The 23,230-nt window shown below is 43.1% G+C and overlaps 1 protein-coding gene across 1 annotated transcript in view; it reads left to right on the forward strand.

Moving 5' to 3' along the window:
• Positions 1–9,297: 9,297 nt before the first annotated feature.
• Positions 9,298–23,230, forward strand: part of LOC310778643 (semaphorin-7A) — a gene marked incomplete at both ends in the record, with an annotated part of 99,310 nt that continues 85,377 nt past the window's right edge. Inside the window, one exon of the mRNA XM_083639129.1 lies at positions 9,298–9,376. Within this exon, the coding sequence (XP_083495255.1) occupies positions 9,298–9,376 (79 nt within the window). The remainder of the gene's footprint in view (positions 9,377–23,230) is intronic.

Genomic DNA, 23,230 nt, shown 5'->3' on the forward strand with positions numbered 1-23,230 from the left:
CTTACTTTTTTCCCAAATTTTTTATCCCCCAGGCCATTAGTGCTCATTTTTAATTTATTTATCCTGGTTGCTGCTCCACCCTCTGCCGATCTGGGGAGAGCTGAAACTGGCTCCATGCTTCCTCCGAGACATGGGCAGTGTAGCCAGTCACTTCTTTTCACCTGACAGGGGAAGCTTCACCGGTAGGACATAGCACGTGGGATGATCACGCTATTCCAATGAGTTCCCCTCCCTCCGAACAGGCGCCCTGAACGACCAGAGGAGGCACCACTTCAGTGACCAGGATATTGCATGTTTTGGTGAGGGGTTCCTATGTATATGAAGGAAACCCCCAGGGGGCATGGGGAGAACATGCAAACTCCACACAGAAAGGCCCTTTTGACGACCCCACCCGGGCGGTGGCCACTCGAGGACATTTGGTGCAGAGCAGCAGGTAGCAAAGATTGTTGGCATCACATACACTGGATGACAGTGCATACGTCCTGCAGACAAATTATTCCATATTGGAAAGATTATGGTAGACCAGACAATTGAGGAGACCATAAACAAGGACAATCAGACTGCTGGAGGAACCAAGGGTTCCAAGCTGGTGCAGTCACTTCAGACAGAAGTCAGTATCTGAGGCAGCTCAGGAACATGAGAGGCAACAAGTCCACAGACTGTTTCAGTCATCACGATCTACAGAAGCCCAGAATAGAGAAGGGTAGGGCAGATGTGAATGCCTTTGTAGAGCTTATGGAGAAAAGCTGGGTAAACCCTCTAGGTCCAGATCAGTCTAATATCATCAGCCTTTCCACAGGAATTGCTGTGTCATCAAGTCAAGTCAGTCAAGTCAAGTGTATTTGTATAGCCCTAATTCACAAGCATGTCTCAGGACTTCACATAAAATATGTCTAGCTAATTCTAGCTACCACAACAGTAGCAATTACAGTAGTAATAATAACACATTGAACAATCATATGATAGAGAAAGAGTAACCAGCAACCAAGTTCCAAAAAAAGAATCTGAAGACATTCTCAGGCATCACAAAAAGAGATAGAGGAAACCAAACACAAAACAAGGAGCTGGTCTTGAAAGCAGATAGAAATATTTTTGGGCATATGATCATTGCTTCGCAAAGTAAAGATCTGCACATTGAAGATGTCCTGGCTCATGGTCCACTGCCTTGGTCACTTTCAATCCAGATGTCTCATTGCGGAAAACCAACAAAGCCGCTGCACTCGCTAGCGAGTTAGACAAATCAACATTAGCAGTTGAGGATATTGGAGACACTCATGCTGAAAGATGATGGCAAGACTTTTGGAGAGATTGCTGGTTCTGTGTTGAACTTAGCATTGCATGAAGGAGAAAGAGTTACTCTTTCTCTCTCTTTCGGTTACTCAGTAACTGAATAGATGTGGTGTTTGATGTGTACTGGAAAACATCAATCAAGAATGCCGAGAGATGCAGTTGTGGTTCAGCAAGTAGTAGCACTCAATGGAAGAACATTGCCCCAGGACACAATGTCATGCAGTGGAGAAAGCTTTTAAGTAATCCAGACAGCAAAACTGCCTTGATAACATTCATCGTGGACCAGTGAAAGCTACCACAGAACTGGGCAAAGCTTCAGGACAAGCAGCTATTTGCAACCTGTGGAGAGACATGCTATTGTCTCAACAAAAAACATTGTAATGTTTAAGAGCTAAAGTCTTCCCATGAGGAGGCCGTGACCCTGGATGACTATGATGATAATGATGATGATGAATAAAACAGAATATGAATACTGTTTAATATTATATTTAGATTTAGATTATATTAGAATTCTTGATATCACATGTTCTGTTCAAATAAAGGACACGATTGTCTCTTTCTTTGGATCAACGTTTGGTGTCATTGAGGGTTAACTGTGACTAAGATACCACTTGGGAAGGTTTATCAAGTTGAAATATCATCTAAAGGTACAGACCTTTTCAAAATACAAAACTAGAATTTGTCAACTTGGATGGTACCAATTAGTGAAAATTCTGGCCCGGGTTCATATTCTACTTTAAGGCCCACAATCAGCCTTCATGGTGGGATAATATGGGAAGATTATACATTTCCTCAATTGTTACAGTCCTGTGAGTATTTCAGGTTTTGTTATTTGTGTCAGTGATGTTCCTACATGTCACAATGCTCAAATAAAGACTATAGTTTAGGCGGAAATGGTGCAAAAACGAATGTTGACACTTTGAAGAGCCCATGTGACCTCTATGTTTATTAGACAAACTCACAACTGTGCTTAAATGAACCTATGAGTCTACCCTTTAAAATTAGACCAAACATGCCTTCATAAAACATGAGTAAAGGTCCTGAAAATGAGCCTAAAGTAGGATATGCACCAGCGCCTAAGATACCAATTTATTGTAGGGGGTGGTTAACTTCATGTGCTGATAACTGACAAAGCTACCACTTAGCAAAGGTTATCATACCAAAATATCATCTATGGACATGTACCTTTTCAAAAAATGTGACTAGATTTTGCCACCTTGAGTGATACCGATATCTGGTCTGGCCCATGGACTAATAGCCTACTGTAGACGGACGGACGGACGGACGGATGGACGGACGGACGGACAGACAGACAGACCTGGCTTTAGAGCCCATCACTCCATGGATACTGCTAACTGTTTCTTTATAGAAAAGATCAAGTCACTGATGGATAAAGGAGGCGCTGTTGCTGCTGTATTCCTTGACTTGAAAAAGGCATTTGATACAGTTAACCATAAGGTACTCCTTGCCAAATTGTCTACATTTAACTTCTCCCACAATGCCCTTAAAGAGCAGGGTGCAGGTTAAAAAAAAATCTGAATTGACATTTTGGGCTCATGATTACAGTGAAAACACTCAAAAAAGACAAAAGATCCCCCCCCCCACACAGGCCCCCAGGGTATAAACATGGAGGAAAAGGTGGCATTTGATAAATGGGCGTGTGACATAACAACAGGAGTGACATCACAAGAGGAGAATGTTCTGCTGGGGCTGACACAGGGATGCAAAGTCATGGAGAGTGAAAAAAGGTGACAGATACCAGGGCAGACATAAAACCACTCAGAAATCCTCATATTTTGGGCTGAAAAATGTGACTGTCACCTAAAGGTGACTATTTTGCATCCCTGTGACATCACAAAAGGTAGTTCCATGAAATGGACCAGTGCCCCCTGCTAGTTACAAAAACTAGTCTAAACGCAGCTATGTGTGATTGAAAAAAAAAAAAATCCCCCAAATCCCATTGCATCCACATATTAATGCAATGTGGTCTCCAACCTGCACCATGCCCTTTAAGTGGATTGAATCATATTTAAATGACAGAATTCAATATGTGAAGGTCCACAACCATCAATCAGCTGCTCTTAACTCCCATACCGGTGTCCCACAAGGTTCTGTCCTGGGTCCACTTCTGTTTTCCCTGTATGTTAATGATCTGCCCTCTGTGTGCCCTGACATTGACATTCAGTTATACGCTGATGACACAGTTATATATGCCCATGGCAGCACAAACCAACAGGCTGCAGCTAAACTCACCAATGCACTGGGCCACATCACAGCTTGGCTAAATCAATCATGCCTCCAACTCAACACATCTAAAACTGTCAGTATGTTTTTCTCCAAACGGCCACGTACCACTCTGGAACCGATCATACTGATATCAGGAGAAAAACTGCAAGTTGTTTCTGAGTTCAAGTATCTGGGCATTCTCATTGACTCACAGCTATCTTTCAAATCCCACGTAAGGAAAACTTGCCACAAGGTCAGGTTTAGCCTATCTAACTTTAGATTCATCAGAAACTCAATGACCACCGACGCAGCCAAATTATTTATGAATGCCATGATAATGTCTCACCTCACTTACTGTATGACAAGTTTTACACAAGCCAATAAAACTATAAGCCACTTGAAACATTATACAAACAATCTCTCAAAATTTTGGACCGGAAGCTAAATACGTATCACTACTGTCCCATCTTGAAAAAGTATAGCCTTTTAAGTTGGGATAATCTAGTTAGATATGCTAATCTTTGCCTTGTGTACAAAATCTTACACAACACTGCTCCCCCTCCGCTCCAAACATTCATCACACAGAGATCAGTCACTAACCGGGCAACCAGAGGTGCAACTCGTGGAGACTGTGTTGTTCCTAGTAGGAAAAGTGCTTTCAGCCACTCTGCTTTTTCTGTCAATGCATCACAGGAATGGAACACGGTACCAGTTCACATTAGAGAGCTTGCTACCTACCGTTCCTTTACAGGACACTTGAAATTATGGCTCATCAATACCCAGGCATGTACACACTAGCACTACTTCTGTCGGCATCCTGCCAACTCTCCTGGTTGTTGTCCTGCATCCAGTCTGTGATGTGTCTTGTAGTGTTGTTGTCCATTGATGTCTGCATTGTCCATGCATGATGTGTCCGCTTTGTGCCCTAGTGTGTGTGCTTTTATTGTAGGTTTACCTGTTGTACCTGTGTACCTGTTGTAGATACTGCATGTTCTGCATTAGTGTCAGGCTATGCTTATCTGTGTCTTTGTTTTCTCTGCATGCCATTGGTCTCTAACCAGTCTTTTATGTTTTATTGTATCTTCTGAGTCACTAGTATTTGTTTTATCTTGTAACACATGCATTTGAATTTTTTGAAATTTCAGGCTGCCCTGCAACATCTGGCCAGGGACAGCAGATGGAAACTAGCCGTCCAGGCTAACTCTGGCTCACTTACAGTTGTACTGTTGATTGGTGTGCATTGTCCCTGTGAAATAAACTAATAAATGAAATGAAAAAAACACACACACACACACACACACACACACACACACACACACACACACACACACACACACACACACACACACACACACACACACACACACACACACACACACACACAATCCAATCAGTACATGGCCATCTTTGATGAAAACAGGTGAAACAGGTTGTAATAGCCAATGAGCTGTGTGTTTGGTAAAACACCATATTGGAAATGCATGTGACATCATGAATACTAGAATTGCTATACTGTGTTTAGCTATCTGCTGTCCTTACAACCACTGGCAATTTCACTGGGGGTGCCCATATAGTGGTCAGATGAAATTTCTATTATGTAAACGGAGGTCTGTGGCCGACATTGGTGTCTTTCCGAGGCTGTAGCAGGGTCATGTTTAAAGATAGAATGAATACATGAAACTAGATATAAGGCATCCATTGGTACCAACCAGGCCATGCTAGCTTGTCGGGAAGTGGGCTAAACAACACTCCAAAGTTAGGCAACATTTTCGCGAAGGAAAAGCTGCCATGGCCATTTTCAAAGGGGTGCTTTGACCTCTCACAGCATGACTTTTTTATGGTGTTCCACAAGGTCTTACTGTGGTATTTTGGAGGGATTTTTGATCTTTTGTAATTCATGGCCCACTTCTGATTTTTGAAATAATTCTGAAGACCACCTTCCCAAATAGGCTATCATTATGTTATCTTGATGTGAGAGGTCATCCGCGGCCCACTAGATGGTGCTCTGAGGCCCACTGGAGAAACACTGTATGCAGAATAAGGAGACAATGGCTGAGTTTCCCAACAAAGAAGCTTCTTAAGAGTTAAGAAGCTTCTTAAGGAGTTAAAGGCCGGGTTTACCGTGGGGAACATGAATATATATTAATTCTTAAAAAATCTTAAATTTCGAATCCGTTGAAATTTTTGAAATTGCTTGCAGGGTGCATGAAAGAAAGGAAAAAGGGAAAAACACAAGAGGAACAGTGGACACAAGCATCTCCTTTTGCCTGACGCGGCTGGATCTGCCAGTGTTTCGTCATTAAGAAGGTGTTAAGAATGCCCCAGACCCTTCTTACAAAACCTTCTTAACGAAAGATCATCTTAGCGCTAAGAAGCTTTTGGGAAACGCAGCCTTCTTAACGGAAGAGAATTGAAGAGAATTTTAGGCTAAGAAGCAATCGGGGAAATGCGTTGGCTTTGTTGGCTTCTTACGGGAGCCTTAAGAAGGGTCAAAGAAGCTTCTTAGCGCTAAGAAGCTTTTGGGAAACGCATGCCTTCGTAACGAAAGATCATCTTAGGCTAAGAAGCAATTGGGAAACGCGTTTGCTGCTTAAGGGGGCCTTAAGAAGGGTTAAAGAAGCTTCTTAGCACTGGGAAACCCAGCCAATAATGTTTTTCATCATTGTAAAGCCACAGCATAGTAAAGAGGATATTAATGTGATGTGTGTAGTTCTTCATAGATCTAGCCTCTTCATTTGGCTCTCAAAGTACACCAGATTGATGCATTTTACTTTAAAATGTACTAAATTGTCTTTCCAGGGGGCCACAGTCCCCCGCCCTTCCCCCAGTCGTCCCTAACGGGTTATGCAGCATTGCTGTCTCATCTTGCACCCTGGTTGCAAAGCCTACAATCACCCATGCTTACAACATAACATAAATAATCCATTTCCATTTATACCTTATATTTATATAATATAGACTGAATTTGACTATTCTTTACCAATCAATTCTGCCAGTTAGTGTTCGGGAACATGGTGGTCCTTTGGCTCCGGCCTCTGACGCTAAGCTCAGCCTGAAGGATGATCTCCCTCTGACTGCAGAACAGCTCAGCTCTGTCTCCAGATCAGCTCAATCTCACATAACTAACCTCCAGTCTGTTTCATATGAGGTGTGTTTGGCTCACAGCAGGCTTGCCGAGGCCGTAGCTGATTCTGTTTGTTCCACTGCTGTTTGACCACATGATGATGGCTTCTGTTCTGAGTGGGTGAAGACACTATTGGGCTTTATAGGCAATCTGCCTTGGACCCACATGACCTGTCATCATTTAAGCCTGTGTCTGTGTGCATTCAGTTTACAACCAGGGTTGGGCAAGTTACTTTCAAAATGTAATATACTACATATTACTAGTTACTTTCATTTGAAAGTAATATGTTACTTTACAATATTACTTTCTGTGTAGAGTAACTCGTTACCAGTGATGGGCAAGCTACTTGGAAAATGTAGTAAGCTAAGCTATCAGTTACTTTCGATTAAATATAGCTAAACTACATTGAAGCTATCCCCAGAGAAATGTAGCAAGCTAAGCTACGAGCAACATGGCAAAAGCAGCTTGCAAAGCTACTTTTTTTCTCACATTGAATCAACTTCATGTCAAATAACAACTTTCCACAAAACAAATAGGCAGGCAAAAAAATAATCTTATTTTGATTGTTTATTATATTATAAAACACACTGAAACTCTCATTGGCACAATATTCAAAAACAGACAATAAAACCTGAACGTCTTCTTCATCACTGCCAGTGGCTCCCTCTGGCTCTGCCATCTTTCAAAGTTCGTTGCTGATGTGACTTCGCCAGCACATGACATATTTTGCCCTACCCTTAACCAATCGTCAGTCTTCATTGCCTAAACCCAACCCAATCAGAGGCAGAGTAGTGCTGGGTCTTGCTGCAAGAGAGGCAAGGATGCTAAAAAGCAAGGATGAGACACTTGTCCGTCATAATGGAGCTGGAAGTGCTTTATTACACAGGCACACTTGACATATGCAATCTCTCCTCCTGCTTAATCCAAACCGCAGCAGAAATCTCCACTGTGTGCTTTGCTCATGGATTTTCTCTGGTGAGTAGCTTGTAGCTTTTGCGGGAAGCTACAAGCTACTTGGGTCTATAAATAGCTTAGCTACTGAAAAAGCTACTTGGTTCAAAAGTAGTGAAGCTACCACCAAGCTACAGAGAAATGTAGTTAAGCTATGTAGCTTCGCTACTTGTAGCAAGCTACTGCCCAACACTGCTCGTTACTTATTATACTACTTTTGCATTATTTTTACCAAAACAACAGCAGCAGCAGAATGACATCGCTGCCCCGGAACCATCCCGAAAAATTATTTCAACCGCCTTGAAGTCAGTGTAAACAATCCAAAATTCTAAATGTTATTCTTTTCCTTTGCTATTGTCATCTATAGTAGTTATTTGCATAAAAACACACAGTTTGATTAGGAAATTATTGTATTTTTTTTTTTAAATATGTGCTTTGATTTAATGTAACTCAATTTGTAACTTGAGTTACCTGACAAAGTAACTGTAATATTACTGAAATCCTATAAGTAATAAGGTATACTACTGAGTTACTGCTAAAAGTAATATATTATATGTAATATGTTACTTTTGTAATGAGTTACGCCCAACACTGTTTACAACTGGGTCTATGGTTTACTGTGGCCTTTTTATGGCTTTCACCAAGGACTCACCTGTGCTTCTGCTTGACCTAGCCTAGTGAACAGGGGAACAAGGGAACACACATCACCATATTATGTTTACGTATTCTTAATGTTCTGATTTAGCTGCTCCTCAAGAGTCTGCCAATTAAAAGAGCCAAATTTTTCACAGAAACAATGCTGGACTCCTAACATTCAGGACACTTCCATAGGTCGTTCCATTGATATGCCAAGCATTTGCTGTTTCCATTTGTCATATTGATGCATATTTTCAAATGTAAGTCAATTAACTCCACAAGCACAGAAGAGCTATGCTGATTCATCCTTATTCCACTCAGGGGACTATTGACAGATATTGATTAGTAGGCATAGATTAGCTAGAAAAAGTTGCTGAGGCAATATCATTATTGGTTGTTGGTGTAATGACTGAAGTGCAAACACTGATGAACAAAATGGCTCTCTATAGAGCTGCTTGTGTCTTCAGAGAAAAGGCTGATAGGCTATCAGAAGATCTCGTGCATTTGTATGCAAACCCTTTGTGCCATGGTCTAAATTGGAGCTCTTTTCATAATTTCAAAATTAGAAATATGGCATCTATGAAATATTTTCTGAAAACTAGAACCTGGACATTAAAATTGGCGTCGCAAAATGCCATCATATATTATGACTGGAGAAACGCGCTGTCTTTTTAAGGCTGTCGAATGGGCTGCAAAAATCTGTGAAAACCTTCCTTCTCTCAGCAACAGGTATGATGACGCGTCATCCAACGTAACTGTTTCCAAAAGTCTCCGTTTTCAGCCAATTTTGCAAACCCACTTTTCTCTTTTGCGCCCTTATTGGTACACTGACACTCCCCCCTTTCCCCTTTGTTTCCGAGGTGGAGCCTGATCTGATACCCCGACTTCTCCAAACTGGACTGTGGGCACAGCAGACGGACAGGACGGGACTGGGACCAGTAGCAGCTGCTGCACAGACCTGGGGCGCAGAGACCGGAGATAGAGGCGTCTGGAAGCAGGAAGGGAAGGCGGCTTTTGGGAGCGTTTCTTTGGGCTGAATCATTTTCGACACAGACGGAACATCTCCAACGATGAATTATTTCCTGCTGCTACCGCTTTTTGCCACGGTTTTCGCCGTCAAGTCACCTCGCCTGAAATTTCTTGTGCACGGTAGGCAGTCCCATATTTTCTGGATATTGTCTAAACGCAAAGTCATTCAGCCAAGTGTTTTGCACCATGGACCTTGTTTTAGTCATTGTAAGTGAAGCAATGAATGGATGGATGGATGGATGGATGAAAGTGATGGGGGAGGTGCGATGGATGATAGGATGGATGGATGAATAAACAGAGTGACTGTTTGATCAGGTGATGCTACCAATAATTGCCATTCAGTTATGAACAGTCTATTAGGCTACTGACGTGCTTGTCTCAAACAGCCACGACCAGGCTAACATTGAGAAAGCTGCCGCAAACTGCACTAATAAAGCCATATTTGCGGTGTTACCTCATCTGGATTGATCCGTTAAAACACCGCCCTCCCCCTGCTGACCAAGTCGTAAATTACGCGCATCTCCCCCTTGAGGCCCTGCACAGATGTCCACTGTCTTTGACACCGAATTTGGAGGAAGACTAACCCCCTTTAAATAAGACTTAGGTCCATGTTTTACGTTTGAATTCGTCTCCAGTCCAGGTTATGGAAACAGCTACTCATTTCTCCTATGGATGCATTTTGATGTTGCGTTTTTGTGCATGCTGGCTGCTGTTTTTTTTTGTTTTTTTTGACAACTTGTGTGTTTGTTTGGTTTATCTGTGCATATAGTCGCTGGTTGGTCATCATTGCAACAACATCGCAGATTGTTTACCAATTAGGGCCCCTCAGCTGTAATTGGTAATTGTCCCCTATAGGATATTAGCTGCTTCTCGCCTCCAGGCACACAGACAGAATATTAACTGCAAGATTTGAGTCAACAGAGTGCACAGACCCGGCTGCCCTGGACCTGTGAGGGAACATGGCATCTGTGAAACACTAAACACTGTGACACTGTACCCTTCAATGCATCGTTATGGTGAAAAATGTCTGTTTGGAGGTCGACACATTGTCTGCCTGCATAGAGCTGCAATGCAGTGGAGTGCAGGATGTGGCAGACTGCAGCTGCTGCTGCTGCAGCAGAGGAGCTTGGCTCTGTAGGAGAGAGGCACAGGCAGAGAGGGGCATGCGATACCCCCATCCAGCCACCATAGGCTACACAGAGAGAGAGAGAGACGCACAAATGAATGGAAAATTCCACTCTGAGCCTGTTATTTATTCCACTCACGCCTTTTACACCTCGCACAGTCCTCTAATGTATTCACGATCGATAGAGACAGGGGATGCTGTCACGTTAAGATGCACTGTTAGCGTATGTATCCCCCTTGTATGTATACCTCCTGGCTAGATGAGCAATGCAAAGCTGACAACACGGCCCAGACGTGCCCGTCATATCAATCAGCTTATTCATATGCACCCGCCCTCAGACAGGCCGCCATCTCTAACCAACACTGGGTCCAGATGGGATCAGGCGGCGAAAACAAGCGGACCATAATCGATCAAAAGGCGCAGTTTGAGCCCCAGGCGCAACCTTGAAGAGGCTCTGGCGCTGTTTCAGCACCACAGACAGCGATGAGCTCTCTCTCTCTCTCTCTCTCTCTCTCTACTGTGTATGTGTGTGTGTGTGTGTGTGTGTGTGTTTCTACTTGTGTGGCCCAGAGGCCCATACCACAAATGTAGGTTAAGCAGATCCAGGATCTGTCCCTTGATCTGGTTTGGCTTAACCAGATCATTGCCATCTAGCTCACTCATACCACAAATCTAGTTCTCAACTTGTTAACACGTTGACTGCCAACGACGTGTTAACACGTTTTCAGAATCCAGCTGTTGACTGCCAGCGACGTGTAAACACGTCGTTGGCATCGATTTTTTTTTTTTGACGGTGGGTTGTGCATCTAACCCTTTTACATCTCTTATATAAGTATTGGACGTGTACAACGTGTACAACCCATTCCACCGACCCACTAAGTGGCGACAAGGAAGTAGGAAGGCAAGCAAAAAGCAGTGTGATCCATTTCCATTCTCATGAAAATGGATTGGCGGAGGCGCTTTCGTTTTCGCGCTGATTGCTGGCGGTGCGGGATTGCAAACTTGCATGGTGGATTGCGGATGGAGCACACTTTGAGGCACGCAGCGTAAATATGACCAGAGTCGCAGGGGCTTCATCGGAGCTCTCGGCCAGGGCTCCGGGAGGCGGGCGAGTCCAGCCGGGCTTCCTCGGGGAGCGGCCACGCAGACAGGCACAGCCAGGCACAGCCGCACAGCGGCAGCGGGGCAGTGAGACTGGTGACACGCTTGTGGTGCAGCAGGCTATTTTGCAAATTGGAAACAGCCATAAAAGGCTTTTAGAATGGGATTTTCAACCCATTCTTTTTTGTTTCTTTTTCGCTCTAATTTAGAGTAATTTAATTTCTATTCAGAAATTTATTTGAGAGGTCGAGAGTATGAGAAAGTGCATTTGCACAGGTAGGAAAGTGCTTGTGACACGGCGCTGCAGCCAAGAAGAACGCCCACGGAGGGAGGAGTTAAGCAGAGGGGAGTTTCCTGCTGTTATGGAGGAAATTACTGTTCAAAACTATTGTTTAGGTCTTACTAATGCCAAAAATGAATGGTTAAAGTGACTGTTCTATCGAATTTCACAAAAAGCCGTTTATCTCTGAATATTTTTTCTGACGCTGAAACCATGCTGTATTCAATTGCTAATGCTTACATAACTACTAACTCTACAAACTAACTCTTTTAGACAGAGAAAGTACACATTCTATTAGTACTTTTGAGATATTGTATGTTCACAAACTCCAAGCAGAAAAGAATCCTCGGCTCTTGTAAAATGAGCCAGAATCCTCAAAAAACGGCTTGGCAGAAGCTACCTACAGCAAAAAAAAACAGCTGGCAGTCAATGTGTTAAGTGGATCCAGGTTTTTCTAATCAAGTTGAGAGTACGTGCACATGAAAATGCTCGTGCCCGCAAAAGAGGCGTGGTTTTTAACAACTAGCCAATAGGGGTGCACAGATCGATCGGCAAGCAATCTGTATATATATATATATATATATATATATATATATATATATATATATAAAAAAAAAAAAAAAGCCCTATCACTAATCAGGCTTTCCAACGATATAAAATACAATGCCAATTGGTATTATTAAAGGGGAGAAATAATCCACCTAAAATAACGTTTCCAAACTTTCTTTGAGGAGTTTATATATCGGTGATCGGTGATCGGTAATCGGTGATCGGTCGATGATCGGTTGGGCAGATATTTCCCATAGGCGATCGGCAATCGGTGATCGGTGGCAAAAAACGTGATCGGTGCACCCCTACTAGCCAATCACAATCCAATATGGACTGCTCCAGCTTTTACAGCGCCAAACACGCCTATTTCCACATTCATTCAAAGTGCAAATCGTGAAGCTTTACTGTGTGTCAAAATCAAAATCCACGTTGGATATTATTAGTCTGTTCCTGAATGACTGTCTAAAGTTACCGCTTTTATTCACATCAGTCATTTCTTTGAAGAGCGGTTTCTGCCTCCACGTATCTACAGCAGCTCAATTCACCCTCTCAATAAACTCAATGAAACCTGTGTTTCATTGTCTTTTTTGCCAGTGGAAGTAATGTGTAATCTATCTCAGTCTAAATTTCCAAAATCCGTAGGCTTATTTAGACCATTTAGGCTCAATGAATAATAATGATCTCATGATGTGTTTGGTTGCACTGATGGAATAATTCCTATAGGCTAATAGGCTATCAATAAAAAATAATGATAATCAAATTATAAAAGGCTGCTGAACTGAATCGACATGGTACGTGCGGGCATAGATTTCATTTATAAAAAATAGACTATTTTGTGGTCACATATGTGACCTGCTCTGACAAAATCAGTCACATTGACCCCAAAACAGATTTTGAGTTGTATACACTGTTGGAAAGAGGATAATCTCAGCTTTCTGGGGATATCAAAATTATCTTTGTAGTCCAACAATTGAGGGAGATACACCCCTTTATGTCGCGACTGTTTCCAAACTATGTTTTTGAGAAAAACGGCCTCAAATGGCTCATTTCCACCACATATAACAGCACAGTACAGCTCCACTCTATCTGGTATTACTCGGCTCTACTTGATATAGACTCTGTTTCCATAGCAAGTTTACTTGCCTCCGCCCACACCTGGTCGTCATAGCGACCGCATATCTGCCCTCCGCCCATTGCCGAAGTAGGCTATAAGTATAACGTTAAAATGAAATCTATACACGGAACTTTTAAACTGATTATGAAATACTGGTGCCTCTAAATGACCTACAGTGTACATGGGCAAATGTGACAATCGGCTAGGAGAATGGATATCACTTTGTTGTTACTCAAACTCACATGCATGCACTGCGCGGGGACGGGAGAGGCGCTACGAGGAGAACCCCAGCGGCAGCTCAACAGGCAAGACCCGCAGCTTCGCCTGCGGCCTAGCGGAGCCAACTACAAAGGGCTTCCCGAGGAGCGCATGTTAAAGCTGAGCAAGGAGATCGATTTTATTTCACCAGCGCCGAAGGCAGCAACACAAAAGACTGATGGAAATAACATAATAGAAGAGAAGGTAAGCCCCCACTAAACTGGTATGCAGCGCTGCATTGACAGTCAGTAGGATAGACAGTAAACACGATTCTGCCTGACCAATCAGTCGTCTACAATGTTTTCACGTCACCGTATGAATCCGGGTTCGCAGAATAGAACCCAGACGAGGCAGGTACTAAAAGTAGCACGACTCAGCCCCAAATCAAACCGGGCTGGGCCGGTTTTTACCGATGGAATGAGACCATTTATCGAGTCGAGCGGAGCGGGACCGCGTTACTACCTGCGGTGGAATTGGGCCAAAAGTTTGACGTTAATTATTTTCTTGAAGTTGTCTGCATGTGCATGCCCACACACCAGGTGGGAGTGGGCTGAAATTTTGTATGGCACTGTGTTATGATCCTGGGAAGGTCATGGAAACCACCTGGAAAGTCCTGGAAACCACCTGGAAAGTCCTGGAAACTACCTGGAAAGCACTGGAAAGTCTTGGAAACCACCTCCCCAGGTTGGATTTGGCTGTAAATTTGTATGGCAGTGTGTCATGATCCGTGGAAGGCCATGAGAAGGTCATGGAAACCACCTTGAAAGTCCTGGAAACCACCTGGAAAGTCCTGGAAACTACCTGGAAAGTCCTGGCAACCACTTCCCCAAGTTAAATTTGGCTGTAAATTTGTATGGCAGTGTGTTATGATGCAGGTAAGGTCATGCGAAGGTCATGGAAACTGTCAGAGTAAAACCACCTTGAAAGTCCTGGAAACTACTTGTAAAGTCTGGAAACCACCTCCGGTTGGAGTGGGCTGTAAATTTGCATGGTGGTGTGTTATGATCTGGGGTAGGTCATGGTAAGGTCCTGGAAACCACTTAGAAAATCCTGGAAACTGGACTTTCTGAATTTAAGACCTCAAATTAAGTTTATCTATTTCATTCATTGATTTCATTTACAGCATTTCAAATGAGCCATCATATCAAATCTGGCAAATGTATTTTCTAATATTAGATTAGCAAATATAAAAGGAATTTCCGCACACTCGAATCTGAAATCTGTACAGATTCAAATGTGCGGAAATTCCTTTTATATTTGTAACTCTAGTTATTTTTCCAGCACCTTGGCCGAGACTTGGCTGGGTTGAGCGGTGGCCCTCCCTCAGATTCTAATATTAGATTAGAAAATAAATTTGCCAGATTTGATGGGACTTTCCCTATAAACCACAACCACTTCTGGGGCCAAATGTATAAAACTCTGTGCATGTACTGTATGTGTAGAAATCTGTGTAAGCCCATAAAAGCTCTACGCCCAAATTAATTAATTAACGTACATTTGGCCCCTGGTCTTCTATTCAAATATACAGATAGATAGATACTTTTGTTGGTTGAACACGTGACATCTCAGTACACCTCAGTGGATATCATGACAAAGTAGCCTATGTAAAGGCAACTAATAGACCAGCTAGAACAGTCTGGTAAATTCAGAAAATGGCATCACTTTACTGTAATGTAGCCTTTAACCCCAGGGAAATATTCATGTATAAGCATATTTGAGTAGGCTACATAGAAAAGTGGTATATGAGTCCTATCAATTATTATTATTATTATTATTATTATTATTATTATTATTATTATCAATACCAACTGTTCTGTAACACCCAACTGACAGAAGATCCTCTGACGCCCCATCCACATTATTTTTTGTAATTAGGGTTACATTATTGCAGGCTAATAATTGTACATTAATGTAGTAATAATTGTAATTGTTGTAAAAATTATTACAAATAACAGCAACAAAGAATCTATAGCGGACTCGTTTCTGCTCTGGAGTAGAGACAGAGAGACAGACAACTGAAAGTAACCTAGGCTATGAGGCAAATAATCCGAAATTAGCTCAGTCTAATGCCATCTGTGAATTTAATTAAAAGTCAAGCAACATTATCACGCAGATTACTGAGTAGTACTGTATTAGTCTATCAATCTGACAGACAGGCAGACAGACAGACTGTCACTGGATGCAGAAATTACGCAGCTGCAAGGGGAGAGAGAGAGAGGGGGAGAGAGAGAGAGAGACGGCAGAGACGGGTTGCCACGTTCGTTATCGATAACCCCCGAAGAGGCAGATTTTTAAGAGGTTAAAACGTTACATAAACAGCCTAAACTAGTCTAAAATAACAAACCAATAACACAACTCCACAATACAACCCTGACAAACTTTAGAAAGAGCGTTTTAAATCCTAGAGTAGTCTATAATATAGCCTACCAGTTGCAAGTACTTCCAAACCCGTTTAACTGGCAACGTGAGGAGGGCTGCACATGCAGCAGTCAGCAGAGTGAGAACGCAGAGAGCAGCAGGCTGTCAGCGCAGTATAGTTTCAGTTTTGCCACTCTACCTTCAAGAGCTTCAAAAGTATATTTAGCGGTCGAATTTCACAATAATCTTTACATAGAATGAAAGCCAAGGCTTTATTTGACTATAATCTGATGAAACCCCAAAACAGCAGAAATAAATATTTTCTGATAAAATCGTGACTAAATCGCGAATAAAAGCGACTGATTTGGTCAGAGCAGGTCACATTTCATACAAGGACTATGCTGGAAATAATATGAAGTTCAATCACATCATAGTATGATGTGTATGATGATCATACAGGCCAAAAGCAACACAGTTGCAGCTGCAAAATGCAGGAGTAGCCTAGATATGAATAATCTGTGTGCAGGCGATCCCATGTTAAATTGCTTAGATGTAGTAGGCTATTCTGGCATGTATAACCATGTCCAATTAACCAACGTCAGCCTCAGCGCCATTGTGCACATGGGACCGTGCGCTTTGGAGACGTTTATGTAACCTTTTTACGCCGGTTTAGTGATATTTCTCCACTCACCGTTCAGCTGCAATCAATCGGCGGGGTCAAACGTATCTAGCCTACTTGAGAGCACAAAAATGAATATAAAAACATATTCCAAAGTGGTAAGTAGGGCTTAATTGCAACAAGTGCAAGGCTTCAGTCCTCGATTAATTCAACAGGAACCATGTTTTTTTCTTTTTTTTCTTTTTCTTTTTCATTTGAATGCAATGTATTTTTCATATGGGGACCATATGAAACCTCTCTGTTTCCAGAGAGGTTATTGGTAAGCAGGTGGGTCTTTCATGGGTTTTGATCTTATCCTCTGAACTTAACCTGCTACAAAGCAGGTTAGCCGTAGAGCATAAGTCGCTATGGTGATCTATCTCGGTAAGAAGTTAACTAGCGTCCTGGTACGGCAAACCTATGGTCAAACCTGAAGTTACTTCGCTAAGCTACTAATCTTGCTTCGTGGTATAGGCCTCAGATGATCCCAATGAGGCAAACCATCCATTCCAAAGTGTGCACCCCGTCAGCCCTTGCTTCATTGAGAGGTTTAGGGTTAGTTTAGGGCTTAGGGAATGGTTCTGTTTGGTGGTTCTGGTTCTGGTTCTTTTTCATATCAAGACGCCTAACTTGGTCCACATTGGGGCCACGGGCCCCCATTTGATAAAATGCTTTGTCTCAGATCAAATCTGAATATTTGTCCAGAATTCCATGACTATCTGTATTGTATGAGGAGTGATAGCAGGGAAACTATGACCAAAACAGTAATTATTATACATTATCTAATTGTTTTAAGTTCTTGTACATGAAATAATGGTGAACTTTAACAATTCATCAGTTTGCTGGGGACCCCTCGCCGTGGGCTGCTTTTGATGATTCTGTTGTTGACATGATTGTTAAATAAGTGTTTATTCATTATTAATTGTCAGTTACTGTAATGCTCCAATATTAGCTGATTTGAAATGCTGCACAAATTGCTTTTTCTTCTTCCTGTCATGCCAATAAAGCCTATTTGAATTTGAGAGAGATAGTGAGGGAGAGCATATGTATGCTTTGGCATGTAGGCTAAGCTACGTCATGCCAATAAAGCTCCTTGAATTGAAAAACATTTGAAGCGACAAAGACAGAGTGAGAGAGGAAGCGGGAGAAAGACAGAGAGGGAGAGAGGAAGCGGGAGAAAGACAGAGAGGGAGAGAGGGAGCGGGAGAAAGACAGAGGGAGAGAGGAAGCGGGAGAAAGACAGAGAGGGAGAGAGGAAGCGGGAGAAAGACAGAGAGGGAGCGGGAGAAAGACAGAGAGGGAGAGAGGGAGCGGGAGAAAGACAGAGAGGGAGAGAGGGAGCGGGAGAAAGACAGAGAGGGAGCGGGAGAAAGACAGAGAGAGGGAGCGGGAGAAAGACAGAGAGGGAGAGAGGGAGCGGGAGAAAGACAGAGAGGGAGAGAGGGAGCGGGAGAAAGACAGAGAGGGAGCGGGAGAAAGACAGAGAGAGGGAGCGGGAGAAAGACAGAGAGGGAGCGGGAGAAAGACAGAGAGAGGGAGCGGGAGAAAGACAGAGAGGGAGAGAGGAAGCGGGAGAAAGACAGAGAGGGAGAGAGGGAGCGGGAGAAAGACAGAGAGGGAGAGAGGGAGCGGGAGAAAGACAGAGAGGGAGCGGGAGAAAGACAGAGAGAGGGAGCGGGAGAAAGACAGAGAGGGAGAGAGGAAGCGGGAGAAAGACAGAGAGGGAGAGAGGGAGCGGGAGAAAGACACAGAGGGAGAGAGGAAGTGGGAGAAAGACAGAGAGGGAGAGATGGAGCGGGAGAAAGACACAGAGGGAGAGAGGAAGTGGGAGAAAGACAGAGAGAGAGGGAGAGAGGAAGCGGGAGAAAGACACAGAGGGAGAGAGGAAGTGGGAGAAAGACACAGAGGGAGAGAGGAAGCGGGAGAAAGACAGAAAGGGAGAGAGGAAGCGGGAGAAAGACAAAGAGGGAGAGAGGAAGCGGGAGAAAGACAGAGAGACTACGAAAGACAGGTGAAAGAAATAAAGGGAGAGCAAGAAAGAGAAAAACAGAGACACAGAAGGAGAGAGGGAGAGAAAGAGGGGAGCATTTTTGACAGTTAAATCCCAAAAATATCAGAAACATTTCCAAAGTTTGTCCGTAGTTTCAACTTGACCTTCTCTCTCAGGCCGCGGCCCCGGCGAACACATCGATACCAAACGCTCCGTTCAACCTCTGAATTTCTTGCCAAATTCTTACTGCGGCTGCTTGAGGTCCACCTACAAAACAAATAGCACTTTGCAGTAAAAAAGGCTACATGAAAATAGCAGCCGGCTTACTTCTGCTGCATCAAGCTTGAAAGAGCAAACAAAGCTTTGACTTTCCTTTTCCCTTCTCAATCCAGAAGCCTTTTTTCATGTACGAGCTGGAAACTGCTGCCAAAAATAGTTTCACAGTATGATTTTCTTCAATTGTATCATTTGTTTCATGTTAGGGAAGAAGCAGTTAAATGTCTTGTTCAAGGGTGTGGTCAACATACAATAAGCTAACAAACAACTGTACTGTATATATCATCATCATCATCATCATCATCAGTATAAGGGAGCTAGGGCTCTGTCTGTCCCACTGATGACATCATCAGTGATGTCATAAATTCACTCACACACACAAGGCTATATTCAGTGATGATGTCACTGATGACATCATCAGTGATGATGTCACTGATGACATCATCAGTGATGTCATAAATTCACCGTGATGATGTCATCAGTGATATCATAAATGCTTATGTCATCAGTGATGTCATCAGTCGGAGGCTCACGAGAGAGACTGAGGGAGAGGGAGCGCACCAATAGGGCAGGCAAGGCCACACATCAGCCGAGCTGCGGGCAAGGCCGCGCAGCGGCTGAGCTGCGAATGCGAGCTGCAGGGCCAGCTCGGTGAGCTGCAGGACAGGCGAGCCCACGAGAATGACAGAGTTTGTAATAAGCCGGGAGCGGACATCCGGCTGCCACCGAAACAGTCGCTCCAATGGGAGAGCAGCTGTAGAGCAGGGGAGGGTTTATCCCTGTTGCCTGTTTCCGTGGTGCCAGACTCCACGGACGGAAGGGAGAGGAGAGGAGGCTGGCCAGCGAGACTATGTCATCAGTGATGCAAAGTTGAGCAATTGTGCGCTGTGCATGCAATTAGAGCAGGCGAGGTCACGCAGCAGCCGAGCTGCGGGCAAGATTTCTAGTTCTTGTAGAAGCTGTCAGTCAGTATGATGTCAACATTGTATTAAGGGCCACTTTGCAGATTTTCAACCAGCTTTGTACCATTACAAAATCTGTTCCCACCATAATATCTACCATGAGAATGAGAAGTGTCCATCTGTGAGCAGAATTTTGTTTGGCCACAGCTATGCTGTTCTACATGCGATCGGGCTGAAACTTTCAGGAATTGTAAAGAGCACCCCTGCGGGTGACCTGATAGAACCAGATGTTTTAATTAGGTAATTGCCCTAATTACCTAATGATGTGATATCACTCGAGCAATGATGTCATCAGTGATGTCATCCGTGATGCAGTGATGTCATCAGCGCATCAACTCCCACGGGTTGTGTGTGTGTGTGTGTGTGTGTGTGTGTGTGTGTGTGTGAGTGAGCAGAATTGTGTTAATTGTGTTATTTTACGTGCGATCGGGCTGAATCTTTCAGGAAGTGTAAAGAGCCTCCCTGCGGGTGACGTAACAAAGCCAGATTTTTTTATTCGGTAATTAGGGTAATTGTTGCTCTAATTACCTAATGATTACTGATTGCCCTAATTACCTAATGATGATGTCATGTCACTTGAGCAATGATGACATCATCTTGTGACATCATCACTGATGACATCACTCACTGATGACTATCATTGAGTGATCAAGTGACATCACTGGTAAGATCATCATTGAGTGCTCGAGTGATCATCAGTGATGAATTTGGGTGTGTCCCGGAGGCTTGTATTCCAGACCATGGGGGCTCTAACTCCCAGGGGGGTCTAATGCTGCCTTCATGTGTTCCTTGGAAGCTCCTTCCTTACCTGTTGTAGAATCGTAATTACAACAGGACACCATTCAAGTGCTCTTGGTCGGAAAGAGCAACAAACATGGACTCTTGTTTTTTCGTGGCTGGTGTTTTCTTACTACGCAAAAGCAAGTAGTGGGTAATTATGGTAGCTACATAGGCCATAATGTGCAACTACTAAAATAAATGATAGCTACTGTGAACAGAATAACAAAATATATAACTTTTTACAGTCAGTTGGTGGCACGGACTCCATACTTTCCGTCATTGTTATGCCTCCACCGTCGATAGCCAGGCCGGAGGCATTATGGATTTGGGTTTTCCGTCCGTCCGATGTTCGTTAATGCGATAACTGAGAAACACGTTGACGGAGTTTCATCAAATTTGCCTCAAACGTCGAGTTGGACGCAAGGATGAACTGATTAGATTTTGGTGGTGAAAGGTCAAAGTTCAAGGTCACTGACCTCACGAACGCCATTCCCAAGTTCGTTAACGTGATATCTCAGGAACGGCTTGACGGAATTTCTTCCAATTTGGCTCAAACGTCAACTTGGAGGCAATGATGAACTGATTAGATTTTGGTGATCAAAGGTCAAGGTCACTGTGACTTCTCGAACGCCATTTTCAAGCTCGTTAATGCGATATCTCAGGAATGCCTTGACATAATTTCTTCCAATTTCGCTCAAACGTCCACTTGGACTCAAGGATGAACAAATTAGATTTTGGTGGTCAAAGGACAAAGGTTAAGGTCACTGTGACCTCCCGAATGCCATTTTCAAGCTTGTTAACGCGATATCTCAAGAATGCCTTGGCAGAATTTCTTCAAATTTGCCTCATACGTCCACTTGGACTCAAGGATGAACTGATTAGATTTTTGTGGTCAAAATTCAAGGTTACTGTGACAGCACGACCAGGGCCGTAGCCACGGATTTCGGGCCCCATGAAAGGATATCACATTGGGCCCACGGATGCCGGCGTCCGAAGGGCGGCGGCGGAAAAAGCCCAATTTAGAGGAATATCTCATTTTAAATCAGAGAGTTCCCCAGACTTTTGAGTAGCCAGTCAGATTGAAAAAGTAGCCGGATCATGTTTGCGGCGTTTGTTCCAGTGGTCCTTTTCCCAATTAATAAACAAACCTCAAATATGTATCAATGAATGTGACAATCTCCCTGCAGTGCTTGACATTTCCTTTTATGGCCACCTGCCAATATGGCTGCTAGAAGTTACCAGCCAATTAGAATTTCCACTAGCCAAAATGTCTTTCTTGAAATAAACCAGAATATGAGTGTGTTAATTTAAGCATAAGTATCAGTAAGTGGCCCGGGATTCTCAAAGCCTGTGTTGAGGGTCACATGAACAAAAATGCACTCTTGAAGCTAAATAAATCCAAAACCAACAAGTTAATTATTTAAATTTTTTACTTCAATGTAGAACAGTAATTTCTTACACATGAGATTACTTTTAGCCTTTTAGTCATAAAGATTATTGAAAGATATTCCATATTCCAGACTGAAATGTTATAACAGAAGTGGAGTATTGGCCAGAATGACATGAACATTTGGACACTTATTCAGCGGGTATCTTGTATGTTGCGTTCAGGTGCACTGTAAAAGAAAAAAAATTGCGGGCCCCTGTCAGACAAGGGCCATTGGAATCATCCACACTCCCCCCCCCCCCTGGCTACGGCCCTGAGCACGACCGCTCGTTTCATGCTCGTTAACGTGATATCTCAGGAACGCCTTGGCGGAATTTCATCTAATTTGCGTCAAACATCCACTTGGACTCAAGGATGCACTGATTACATTTTGGTGGTCAAAGGTCAAGGTCACTGTGACACGCAACGTCACAACTTGGAAACTCGGGTATCTCGGGTATCCCACTCGTAAATATGACATTTGAAGGCCGTTCATGTGCTCGCAACTCGTAAATACTGTAAATATGATATATCCAAGGAACACCTGAACACAGCATAACTCCCATGGGTCCACTAGTAATAATATTACATGGCAGACATGGGACCAAGTCACTTCGGTCCAAGTCTCAAGTAAGTCCCAAGTCATTTGGTCCAAGTCTCAAGCAAGTCCAAAGTCATTTTGTTTGGGGCAAGTCAAGTCAAGTCAAGTCAAGTCACAGGTTTTGTCAAGTCAAGTCAAGTCGAGTTCTTAGTTAAGGCAAGTCAAGTCCCAAGTCAAGTCACTTTTTTTTCCCACGCCCAAGATACTGCAGTCTTACCTTGCTTTATAAAGCAAAAAGACATGGTATTAATACCTGTCTAAAAGTGATATTATTGGCCAATTTACAGTAACCCGTTCAAAAAGTATGACGAATTGAATTTGTGTTATAATCATTGATATTCAGTGAAATAAATGTAATCAAACAAAAGTCAAATAACTTTATAAACGCTTATTTATTTCTTAACTGCTTCTCAGTTTAAAAAAAACCCCGGCCACTTCAGTTTTAAACAGTGAATTAGTGACAGGCTGACAGCCATACAATGTAATCAAACAAAA

The sequence above is a fragment of the Poromitra crassiceps genome, assembly GCF_964638095.1.
Source record: "Poromitra crassiceps genome assembly, chromosome: 1".
Taxonomy (NCBI): domain Eukaryota; kingdom Metazoa; phylum Chordata; class Actinopteri; order Beryciformes; family Melamphaidae; genus Poromitra; species Poromitra crassiceps.